General features: G+C 30.8%; 1 protein-coding gene across 1 annotated transcript in view; it reads right to left on the bottom strand.

The window, feature by feature from the left end:
* The window catches only part of LOC130891582 (PAS domain-containing protein cky-1), a 225,044-nt gene that overhangs the window by 32,470 nt on the left and 179,278 nt on the right, over positions 1-13,296 (bottom strand). Inside the window, exon 4 of the mRNA XM_057796413.1 lies at positions 1,662-1,751. Within this exon, the coding sequence (XP_057652396.1) occupies positions 1,662-1,751 (90 nt within the window). The remainder of the gene's footprint in view (positions 1-1,661; positions 1,752-13,296) is intronic.

Here is a 13,296-nt window from a genome sequence, read left to right as displayed (position 1 = left end):
TTTATATACGGATACTTCGAAGAATGGAACAAGAGGGGCTGCGTACTTACACAATTTCCAATTGAATTATCTCTAGTTCCACCAATTTGCTGTGTTCATATAGGTGAACTATTTAGTATTCTACAAGCCATCAATTTCATCACTCCTCCTTATAATCAGATAGCAATTTGTACAGATTCACTCGCTTCAAATTCATCTATTAAAAATATATTTTTAGAGACGACGCCATCTGAAAGTTGTTCGTTCTCTATTCATTTACATACCGAAAGTTGCGTTTGAATGTTTCATGTAGTGAAAGTGACTGTAAAACACTTTTGGGACGCTCTGGAGTAGACAATTTTAACTTCCTTAAATATGACTCTAGCAACTTCATTGTTGACAGTTGACAGTTTCACTTCGATGATTTTGCATAACCTTAAATTTATAATTTTCTGAAATTATTTGTTTTATCCGAAGTTTTGTCTAAATTAATGAATAACATTGAATGATGATGAAAAAGAAAACTTCAGCGATGAAGAGTTACTCGAGTCCACGCCACCTGATCTCACCGAAGAAAGTAATGCGGCCGTTCTTAATTCGTTGCCGGATAAATCTTGTGCAAGGTACGGAAAACAGTACGAGTGGTGTCACCAGAAAAATAATGGAAAGCTCCTTCTTTATTATCAATAATTTCATGATCAATATTCAAATTAGTTTGGTTTTTTCCAACAGCATCTGAATCATAAGATTCCTGTACTTCTTAGAGATCTTAATCATATTTACAAACAGATTGTTCACAACAAACTTTCCAGCTTTGAACGTCTTCAAAGCACAAAAATTTGCAACTATTGATTGAGTTGAATAAAAGTGTTGTGTTGCATTTAGCATCGGTACGAGGCAATAGAAGCAAAACCATTTGTATTTACCCTGCTAGGGTATTATTTAGACACTTTGTATCGAGAATAGTTCGCATTTGGTAATTTTACGTTTACCTGTTTTTAGTAAAGCTTTTGGTAATTTTACGTATACTTGTAACAAATTTACAAAATAATTTGTGTGAAATACCAGCGCAACTTACGGAGACGGAGACGAAATTGACAGCGAAGTGTAAATGTTCATTGGTACAGTTGTTTTTAATAAATTCGTTAATGAACCATGATACTGCATATATTCTTTGTGAATTACATTATCAAATAGCCCTATACTCATTAACAAATTGAACTTTCGATTTTTTTATTGGTTGCTATAAAGGCAAACTAGAAATTTTTTTTAACCAGTGTTTAGTAAAAATTTTTTATCTGGTAATTATTGCAACTACAAATAAAGAGGAAGAGGAATCCAAATACTACGTTGAAATATTCAGATGGAGAGTGAAACCTGCAATTTTTATAATAAAAAAGTTAAATTTGAATTGTTAATCATTCTTATGTGATTTATTAAAATAATTCTATCGTTACATCATGTTTAAATTAATTAACGATTCACCCCGTACGCAGATTTTCAGAGAGTCATTCCTACAATGATTTATTGCCTACCTTACCTCTTATAATGAACCCATTTAGTCGAAGGTATAAAAAAAATTCCATTAATAAATTAGAGATAATAAAATATGATTTTGATAAATTAAGCTCACTCTTAAGCTTAGAAAGCTCAAAAAGTTCGCTCACCTGTAAAACACTCACCATGGAATGGCCCAGGTACTCTGCAGCATTATCCGATATATACAATAATTTTCCATTTTGTGTCATCATCATTAGAAAACCGCTTAACGCCTGAAACAAAAATACCATGAAACATGAAAAAAGGAAACTTTCATTATATGAATAATTATAAGGTAATATTAAATGGCTGTTTGCAATTTGAAACATAAAATACAGTGAACACACACAATGAATTAATTGAAATTGTTTAAATTGAGTAATTCATAAACGTGTCAGTATGAAGAAGTTGGTATGAGTTTATTATATCCATAATGTACATAGCGTCGACTTACTTTCAAAACTTTTCAAGTCAGTTTTGAATCATTTTACAGGAGGGATGAAAAACCAGTATGAAGTAACATACACCAATTATGTGCACTGATTTTCGATTAACCAATAATTAAAGTTGGTTATGACTTGTTTACAGAGATTTCTACTATCTACTTACCCATTAATATGGGTTTTAAAGTAACAAATGCACAAATGATGCTATATTTTCCCTCCTAGATAATGTATACTCAATCCTAAACAGCCATCACTCCACTGCAACAATTTTTTGTGATTTTCCTAAGACTTTCGATTGTGTTAATCATAATATTTTAATTAACAAATTGCAGTACTATCTAGACATCAGTGGTAAAATATGTCTATTTGCAGACGACACTAGTTTCTCTTGAAGCAGCCCTGATCTCACGGCACTTCATAGGACCATATCTAGTGACCAAATCACCCTTAACTCATGGTGCAATTCTAATCTTCTCTCAACGTTTTTAAAACTAAAGTTTTATCATATCAAAATACATTGCAGCCTATTATTAAATAAGACCACCATTGAAGTCGTTGAATCTGTAAAACTCTTAAGGCTTGTTGTGGACAATTCCTGACTCTTTCTTCCTTATTAATCTTTTTAATGATAGAAAGCGTTGCTTGATTTTTTTAATAACTTATGTTAATGCTAGTAGTGTTAAGTAGTGCGTGATTTTTATTGAAGGTATAAGTTGTGGGTTAACTTTAAATGGAGTACAGAATCGAACATTTTCGGCATATTTTACTTTTTTATTTTCGTAAAGGAAAGAAAGCTGCTGAGGTTCACAAAGAAATATGTGAAGTTTATGGTGCTGATTGTTTAACAAAGCGCATATGTCAGAATTGGTATACAAAATTCCGTTCTGGAGATTTTTCCCTCAAACATGAGTACCGTTCTGGTCGGCCTACTGAAATTGACGATGACAAAATTAAAGTCATAATTGAAGAGGATCGTCACATAACTATTGCGAAGAGGCTACCACAATCGCAGACAACAATTGAAAAATATTTAAAATGTCTGGGTTAGTTGAGAAGCTTGATTTTTGGGTACCTCACGAATTGAAAAAAATTTGTTTAACATAAAGAAACAACATTTGCGATATGCACCCTAAACGAAATGAAACCGACCCTTTCTTGAGAAGAATTATTACTGGTGATGAAAAATGGGTTCTGTCGAAAACGATCATGGAGCAAACACGATGAACCAGCACAAACCACATCGAAAACTGAAAAACAACAAAAACGCTCATGCTGTCATTTTGGTATGATTACAAAGGTGTTTTTTGAGCTGCTTCCAAGGAACCAAACGATCAATTCTGATGTTTACTATCAACGATTAACGAAACTGGATGATACAATCAAAGAAACACGGCCAGAATTGTCATATCGGAAAGGTTTAGTTTTCCACCATGGTAATGCAAGGCCTCACACATCTTTGGCAACTTGTGGAAAACTATTGGAGCTTGGCTGGGGAGTGATGTCACATCCCCCATACATCCAATATGGTACCATCTGATTACCATTTATTTCGAAGTTTGCAGAATTCTTTGAATGGTCAAAGATTCACAGATGATTTTATACTACAAAACCGAAATTTCTTTGTCGTCCACCCTATATACTTGGTTTTTGAATGAACTAAGAAGTATATTCTTTCAAAATGATCTAAAAAGGACGTTTACATGTCCTGATTTGTGTATTTAAATAACCTTCCTGGTGTTTGTTCCAATATAATTTCTATTGGTTAGTTTTTATTATTCTTTGGATGAAAAGTGTATTTAATTTATAGACTATTGTTATAACGTGTATACAAAAACAACGGCATGGTAGTTAACAGTGTGTGAGCAGCTTGAGCTGCTGCATTAAATTAGATCAATTAAACTTGGGAGCGCGGAAGAATGCAAAAAAATGTGTAATCTTGGAAATATTGATTCTAATGTTTTGATAAAAATTAAGTCACTCTTTCACTATCGAGAAGTATTTAAAAAGAGACAAGGTAATAAATAAGAAACCTGTTATTACCTTAGCCGTAACTAACAAAATATTAAAAGGTTTTATCACCTTTGGGAATATCCTTATGAAATTTACATCTTTAGAATAAGAATTGTAATTATTGTTAAATATAACTCTATACTTGAGGTACAACTATGTCAATTTCCACTCTTGTTTTCAAAATTTACATCTTTCAATATCTTCGAAGAATTATTTTCAACAATAGGATGATTCTAACCAAACTATGTATATTGGACGCAGGTCGTTTGGTAGAAGATTAACTTTTGCTGATTAAACTGTCAGTTCGGTAATTATACTATTAGTTTCTGGTAATAGTATCTATCAGAATTTTATATAGATCTGACTCATAGATCAGTTTTCGTAGTGTCAAAAGGATTTCGCTTCAGTATAATACTACACCTCCATAATGAATTATTGTTTTAAGAACATGTTATTACGATCAAAATTTTGAAATCGATCCCAATACTGAAGATTAGTTGAATATGCTCTAAAAAAAATAAAAATTTTAGCTCCTTAAGTGCTAAACAAAATGTAGTAACAGGCTCAATAACAAATAGGCTCATTGTTCGAGGTCTCTAGTCACCATATTTACTATTTGTAATGCTTCAAAATTCCTCTCATTTTATACAGAAAAGAAATTATTCAAAAAACGTATAAAAAACATTGAAAATTCTCGAAACTGAATAACTTGCGGTATCTCCAGCTTCCCCCCCCCCTCGACATATCGAGCTCATATATATGTCAAAATGTCATATTTGACTTCTACTACTCGAATATCGTATGGAAAATTCGATCCTGAAAAATATAATTGGTCTATTGAAGAAAAACCGCAATTTTGACATTTTTTTAACAAAAATCGGAAAATGGGGAAATTAAAACGTCGAAATTACTCACCCCACTTTTTCACTGGGGGATGGAACCTCAAAAATCGACCCCATGCCCTTCCTATGGAGAATTCCGAGGGGCACCCGATCTCTAAAATTTTCTTTTGGCATCATTGCCCAACACCAATTTTCACGCTTCTATAATTAATTGCCACTTTTGTGCAGTTTACCACTGCACTGAATATTTTGCTGATTTCTTGACATGTTTTGATGCCGAATTTAAGAAAAAATGATTACATTTGTAGAAAAATCAGCCAAACTGTGTTACGATTTATTGCCTCATCTACCATATTCACCTGATCTGGGTCCCTCAGATTACATTCTGTTCCCAATCTTAAGAAAATAGTTTGCAGGATAGCAGGGAAAAACTCTTATTTCGCAGAACTTCCGAAAGATGAATTTTTGGATGGTAATCGTAATTTCTCCATTCATTAATAAATATATGTTCTAATATATATATTCCACTAAATATGTAGGTCCCAACATTTTCTTGTAGAATAGTTACTTAAACATTTTGATTATTGATATTATTTTAATGTATCTATTATAAATACAGATTAGCAACTAATTGTAAACGCAAAGTCCGCCTATGGCTGTTGATTTTCAAATTGGTCTGAGTTAAAAGTGTCAACATAGCCTATTTCCTGTATTGTTATCCATGATTTTATCTCTTCGGGCGCATTTACCTATTATGTTCTGGTTAATCTTCTGATATAAAGAAATTTGAATATAAAAGAACCGTCAAACTGACTGGTTTGAAATGTTATTAATGTTCACATTTTCTTGAGATGCCCAATGGTATTATGGTAATCTTTTACAGTTATTTTTATCCTGAATTTCATCTACTCTCGTGATATTTCGTCAAAACGCTAAATAATTCAACATAAATGGCCGCAATGATCTTAATCTGATTATACCGGGTCAAACAAAAAGATTTCAAGATATATACACTCGATTATATTTCATTATTAATGAATCAAATTAAACGTGGATGTTAAAACATTTATAAAACGAAATACATCTCGGAAAACATCTACGAAAAAATTTATTTTATGATTGTCAAGACTTGACACTAAATTAAATTGGATGAGAAAAAACAAATTAAATAGACAACAATATGTTGAATGATTATGATCGTAATATTTTAGACAGATTCAAGCTTCATAATATTAGATGAAATGAAATATAAATTAGACTACAGGTGTTATGTCAAAAGTATTCAACTCAACGATTATACCCAATTATTCCAATATCATGATCTTATAACCTTTTCATCTCATTAAGTGTTGATTCTCATTGCTGAATATAAAGAATATAAATCTGTGTTCATCTACAGGATGAACTTATAGCCAATTCCTAGCAGATACAAGTTTACTTACTAGTACAAAAAAATAAGAGAAATCCAAAACACCGGATCAATGTACCATCTTGAAACTAGTGTATAAGGTAATGTGGTGGTCCTAATAAGATAAGAAAGCAGTTAAAAACAATGTCTAGAAGATTTGAACAAGTGTTGAAGAAATTGGGGCTATTTATACAGGGTGTTCCAGGAGTTGATGCATGAAATTCGGATGTGAGAAAATGACTTGAAAATAATGCTGTGACATAAAAAAAATGTCTTATAGCACCCCTCGTTTCTGAGTTATAGTATATATTTAAATAGATTTTTTTTAAAACTAGCTAGAAATTAGTATTTTCCGGTTTATCTTTAGGTCAGAAAATTTCATTTTGTCGGCTTGAGCCAGAAAATTATCCTTAACGAAAAAAATTATAAAATAGTTGGTCTAAGATAGTGGTCAATAGGTTTCTATAGTAACCGAGTTTTGTATTATTTAGAACTATAAACTAACTTGACATATTTTGACGTTTAGTTGAAAACGTGATTTGATTGTGTTTATGTTACAACTATACCCGTTTAAAAAAAAATATTGTACGTAATACGTCCTGAAAGTGGTTTTTTACTGGACTCACAGGCTTGCAGGACTCGCCTGCGGCTCGCCCTGCAATTTGCCCATTCGTCCAATAAAAGACCACTTTCGGGACTTGTTATGTAAACTATTATTCTAAATTATACATTCGAACATTACGAATTTTTAATGGATGTCCATGTACTGTGGAATAAGCAAACAATTAAGTACAACTGCTTCTTTATTGACGACTGCGAAAGCATCTAGCTAAAGAGTCCAGTACCTTCATTGTTCAAATATTTTCAATTCATATCATCTTATCTCACAGAAAAGATCAGTGATAATAAGTTTGGCTGATAGATCTATCCAACTATCATATCCTGAATTTAGATGTTTGACTATCCAAAAAGCGAAAACTGCATTAAAAGAAAAAAAATGATAAACAACATATTCAAGAAAAGGATAAACAGATACTACAACCAATTAAAAAATAAAACAGAAACGGAACATCAGAACATAAAACATTTCTCCTTACCAGGACTTTCCGAATACAATGTCAAAATATTTCACTAAATTAAAATCCAAAACATCAAATAACATATGAAGTACAGTTTGGCAAATACAGGAGTGAATGTCGACAAACGTACGATAGGCACGAACTTCAAATGTGAAAGTATTCGGATGACAAAGAGGGTAATATGTGCTTGGTGAATTAGTATGGTAAATTATCAAAGTACTAAATTCTGTACCCCAGAATAAAATATATATTCTATCTCGGTATCCAGTAAAAACAATGAAACTAGGTACCCACGCAGTGCTCTTCACTATCTAACAGAAAAAATAGAACTGTCAATAGTAGTCAAGTATAACTGCTTGAGGGACCGTACTAATCCCTACTACCATCATCTAGTAACGCGAATTGACGAGCGTGGCTATTTCACATTCATTTCTGTTGTTGCCAAAGTGTTAAATTATATATCAAGTACCTTGTTCTAATTGTGACGCTGTTTAAATAGGGCAGAAATCTCAGTCTTTAGAAAATAGCATAAAAGGTCATCAATACGATAAAAAAATAAAACTGCATTAACGAACCTCGAAATGTCATGAAAATATAAATTCAATTATAATGATTCAAAATCATATTTTGATAAAGACTAAGAAGTCGCAACGTCAAAATTTTATCTGTTATAAACTGAATTTGAATTTATTGATGATCCAAAAACGGACAGCAATTCAGGCTTTCAGATATGAGAAAGCTTCATTATATGTTATTATTTATTGTGATTTATTTTTTCTCGTAGCCAAATAGAAATAAAACAGTATCCTGATTCAATCTATCCTAACCATATGATGTATTTTGATTGTTGAATGTAAAAGGCTTAATATCAAGCAACAAAAGTATGGACGTATGAAAATGTTCATTTTCACGTGAAAATTATTTTTGCTATATTGAGATTTTTTTATCAAAATAGAATATTAAGTACAATGAATACATTTATTTCTAGTATTTAAAGTATGGAAAGAATTTGAGGTGTTTGAGTATCTTAAAAAAATTATAAAAAAAACGTGTTTAGAAACATAGTAGGAGAAGTTTGAAAAACAATTTGATATATTTCCTTTAAGAAATTATTTCTCAGCTTTATAAATAATCTTTTAATTACTATTCATCATCTTATAATTTCAATTGAAGTCAATTATGTATTTTCTTTATACATCATCGCGGTGATACATCCTGGTTTGTAAACATTAAATAATTCATGTACGAGTATAAAGACCATTGCGTATATTACCCTGTTTCTATGAACATGTTCTGCAATGTGAATTATTTTATTGGATTTAGTTATTAAAATTTATCGCTACCTTGAAAGTAGAAAAACTATTACATATTCATGAAAACTTATCAATATTTCAACATTTATGGTAGTAAAACAGATAAAGTTAGTTGTTAAACTTTGAATTATACAAACAATAGAAGTGATTGTAGCAGTTTGTCTTCTTTAAATAATATTCCTTTTCCAATGGCGTAACGGTGAAAAAGCCAACAGCTAGTACATAATTTCTATCAAACTATTTTCTATAAATTCGAAGTAACTTATAGACGACTTTAAACAACTTTGCAAAGGTGTATTGATCTGTTTATATTATGAAAATTCCATTCAATTAATGCTCAATAAATCTTCTGTTAGTAAATCAGTGAAAAAGTTTAACGAAGCTGGTTCACTATAAGATTTATCCAAATCATTATTAGAAATTTTCAGACACTAACATCCCAAAGGATGGTGCTCCACCTCAATCTGCGTGTGTGTTTCCCAGAAGATGGAATGGAAAGAAGGGTTTTATCGAATGGCCCTCGCGATCACCTAACATGAATCCTTTAGGGTCACTTGAAAAACATCGTTAATAAAACAAAACTTGCCAATATTCTGGAATTGAAATATTGGATTACCACAGAAATAAGAAGAATTGAACAGTCAGGGATGCTGCAAAATGTATTGCAAAGTTTTAAAAATCGCATGGCTTCTGGTAATAAAGTAAATGGACAACATTTCGAGCTTTTGCTGTAATCGCCTTTACAAAATTTGTAATTTTGCTACTTCAAAAATGTGGATCTACTTCTAAAATGACACAAAAATGTAAATATTTGTCTTTGTAGTTGTTATAGGTTTTTCAGCACCATGATTTGGATAAGTATTTTATTGCACCAGTTTCGTTAAACTTTTTACTAACTTATTGACATTACTTATTGTTAAGAGATTTGTATTAGCACATAAATTATTGAAGAATATTCAAATTGAACGAGTTTATTCGAATGTAGGCATCTAAATACACAATATTCGTTGTAACTTTAGTATCTATTGTAAATGTAGCTATAACTCTGAGATTATGGCATTTAAGTATATAAAATAATCAGTATTTCTGAAGGATTTCTAGAAATACAAAATATATAGGGTGATCCATTTTAAATAACAAAGTTCATTATTTTCCCGGAATAAAGACAGATCTGACATCAATGTAGATATCACCATAATACCGGCCGTATCACAAGCCCCATGTACACAAAAATTTATAAAAATCGTACAAGCCGTTTGAGGCGTTTCATACATAAAACTCACTCTGTATAATATTCATTTACAATGCCCAGATTCTCCATCAGTAAAACTTGGCTCCAAATAAATTTGGAACAATATAGCAATTCATATGACTCTAATCGTTTCTTTTGATGCTGTCAAATTATTATTCTAAATAGTGTGATGATACCTTAATAATAGTTATACAAGTCTGGTAATATAAAATTTCATAGTACAGCTGGTTTAAGAAATGATTAAAATAAATCATACCAGTAATTTGCTTTGGCATTGCATTACCGTTCAGTTCTCATTATTAGAATATGCGTTCAAAGTAAACTTAATAGAAATCAAGATAATTTTGTTCTATCTGAAAAGATATTTCAATATACAATTATTACTCGATGTGTTGAAATTTCACTTTCACAAAAATTTCTGATTCGATTTCATTACAAAGATACTAATTAAGAAAATAAGTAATATAATTAATAGCCACATAACTTTAGTACGAACTTTTAATTGGTTTAAATCCGAACTAACTAATAAGTATTTGTCACTTTATTAAGTACTCAACAAATATTGTTGGTAACATTATGAAAGATGCCTATATAGCAATCGTCCATGTATTGAAAAAGGAAAAAAATAAGCGAAAAAACGGTTTCCTATGATCTGTGTTTGTGACAACTATCTGTGGATAATTATATTCACACGTGTTTTGTTAAGGTTATGTTGAAGTAGTCGCTAGTTGGAGAAATATGTGTTGGTCTGAAAATTATAGTTTATATTGAAAATAATTGTTAGGAAAGGAAAAAGAAAACGCTCAAAATTGTAATGATCAATTTTATGACGAACGGAATAAGCTTATTCTGAAATTTCCTATATTTCCTCAATCAATTTTTCATCAAACAAATCTTCTAAATCTTGAAAAGCATTCATATTAAATATTTAATTTTTTGTATGACGAATTTTTTCAAAAATAATCTAATCAGTAATAAACAAACAGGTATAATAAACAAACAAACCACTTTTGATGTAAAATATTTTACGATAAGTTTCTACTAAACCCTTTATTTGACACTTGTGACTGCCTAATAACTTATTTGGCAAATAAATCGATTTACTCGGACGTTTAGTTTATTAGAAGGTGAAGACACCGAATTTTTGGTTATTTGGTAAATAATAGTTAGTAGGGACTTTATTAGGAAGTGAAGAAACCGGGCCTAAGTATATTCTTTACTTTTCGGATGATAGCTATAACGCTGAAAAAGTTAATACTACCACAATAGTAACTATTTAAACGACATTATTTAAGACGAGAATTTTGAGTTTTCCAGCTCCAATAGTACAACAAAAGATATTTTCAAACTTTTTGACTTATGACACTATTTGAGCGGAGGTGCGATATGTATAGGTCGATTCACTATCAGGATAAGGGCAGGTTGTTTGGGCAAAAATAAATAAATAAGGCTAAACATATTCCAAGATAATATTTCTGTTGCATAAGACTTATTTTTTTTTGGTTTTTAATTTTACTGTACATTTATCAATTGTTTTTATCAAAATCAAAGCATAACTTTGGATAAGAAATATTACTCTCTATTTGGTTGAAGAGGGTCCTACGTGATATATTTCCGATACATTTCCGATGATGAAATTGATAATTTGCGCTTTTTGCGAAATTTTCTAGTACTTTCGATTAGAAATTACGAGTATAAAGTAATATTGGTACAGATACAAAACGTAATTAATCAGCAAGACGGTTCGGTTCAATTAATAAACTGTCACCAATAATAGGAGTAAATCAAACGTGTATTATTAAAGTTGATAAAAAGAGAAAAAATTCTTCTTATCACTTAACTCCTCTTCTAAAAGGTCTTCCATGATGATTAAAGTTCTGCTGGCGCATTTTCAACTACCATACTGATGACAGAAATTATATTCAAACATGAAGTTGGACAAGGGGATAAAATTATATTAAATAATGAATATTTGAGGATTTATGAACTATATAATTAAGAATATATAAAAAGATGAGGGTAACGTAAATATAGTTAAACTAAAAAGATCACAATGGTACGGACATATCGAAAGAATGGAAAAACGAGGATAAAGAAAATCACAGAATGGAGACCGATCGGGAAAAAATTGCCAGGTAGACCAAAAAGTAGATGGGATGATCAGATTATACGGGATATGAGTACAAGATAAGAAATAGAGAAAAATTTTAAGCACTGTAAGAACAGGTTAATAATCAGTGATGAAATGTAGACTGATCTCTCATGAAATACAGGGACAAAAGACTTTAATTTGAGCGGCTACAGGTTGAATCTAGCAAAGAGGTTTTGAATGGCTACCAAGAAGACCTTTAATGTTTGGGAACATATATCGCCCTGTTTGTAATAGTCCTGATACGTTTAACACAGTTTTGAGTGAAATGAATGTACTTTTGTATTGATTTTAAGAGAAATGGCGTATGATCAGTAGGAAAATATAAGAATAACGAACAATTTAAAATATGGAAATAAATACGTGACTTATTCGCTGCACAAAAAGTAAAATTGAGCTCCACAAACTCAAAAAAACAATTTAAATCTATGCCTTGTGAAACTTTGTTTTGGGTGGTTTTTTTTGAAATTATGAAATCTGTACAGAATTATTATGCATGGTTTTTTAAGACATTTTATGTTGAAATATTTCCAACGACCACATCCTCAAAAACTTTTATTCTTAAAAATTATGATATACAGTGACTCCATCAGAAATAGAAAAGGAATAATTTCAACTAAACCGTATTCCACAACAATATTTTATTTGGAAATATTTGGTCCTCCTGCCATATTTTATTCCAAATGTTTAAATACCTATATCCTAATAGTTGTTAATCATCCTGCATAAGATCAAAATATTCTGAAGTAACTATAAATATATCGAGCCTTCCATACATAAACAAATTATGAATAAATACATAATAGTATCGGTCACTGAGCACTTAGCATGATATTTAGAAAATTTAGTATACATTCAACTTGTGCGCCAAGGAATATCTAACAAGGAGAAAATTATAGTAATATATACAACATAAATCATCTCGGATTTAGATGATTCTTGATTTACACCACATTACCTACAAGCATTGCAAAATTATACAACAATGATTATGATTTATTTAATTTTAGTAGCTACTCAACACAAAGGTGTGAGGATATATCTATTTAAGAACATAAAGAAACCAATTTCCGCAATTTTGAGCGTATTTAGTCCTAGAATAAAGCAAAGAGAAATTTACCGATGTATTCTTAGATTCACAATAGGCCGAACGAATGCGTTGAAAATCTATTTTCAATCAAGTGGAACTCTTTGACGATTAATTATTTATTGATCATTGATTCTCTTATAACTCGTTTGTTTTGTTTGACAATATACACATAAATATACCCTTTAACCT

Source organism: Diorhabda carinulata, chromosome 1, assembly GCF_026250575.1.
Source record: "Diorhabda carinulata isolate Delta chromosome 1, icDioCari1.1, whole genome shotgun sequence".
In the NCBI taxonomy this organism is placed as follows: Eukaryota; Metazoa; Arthropoda; class Insecta; order Coleoptera; family Chrysomelidae; genus Diorhabda; species Diorhabda carinulata.
Note: the sequence above shows the minus strand (reverse complement) of the source record. Positions and strands in the feature narration are given on the sequence as shown.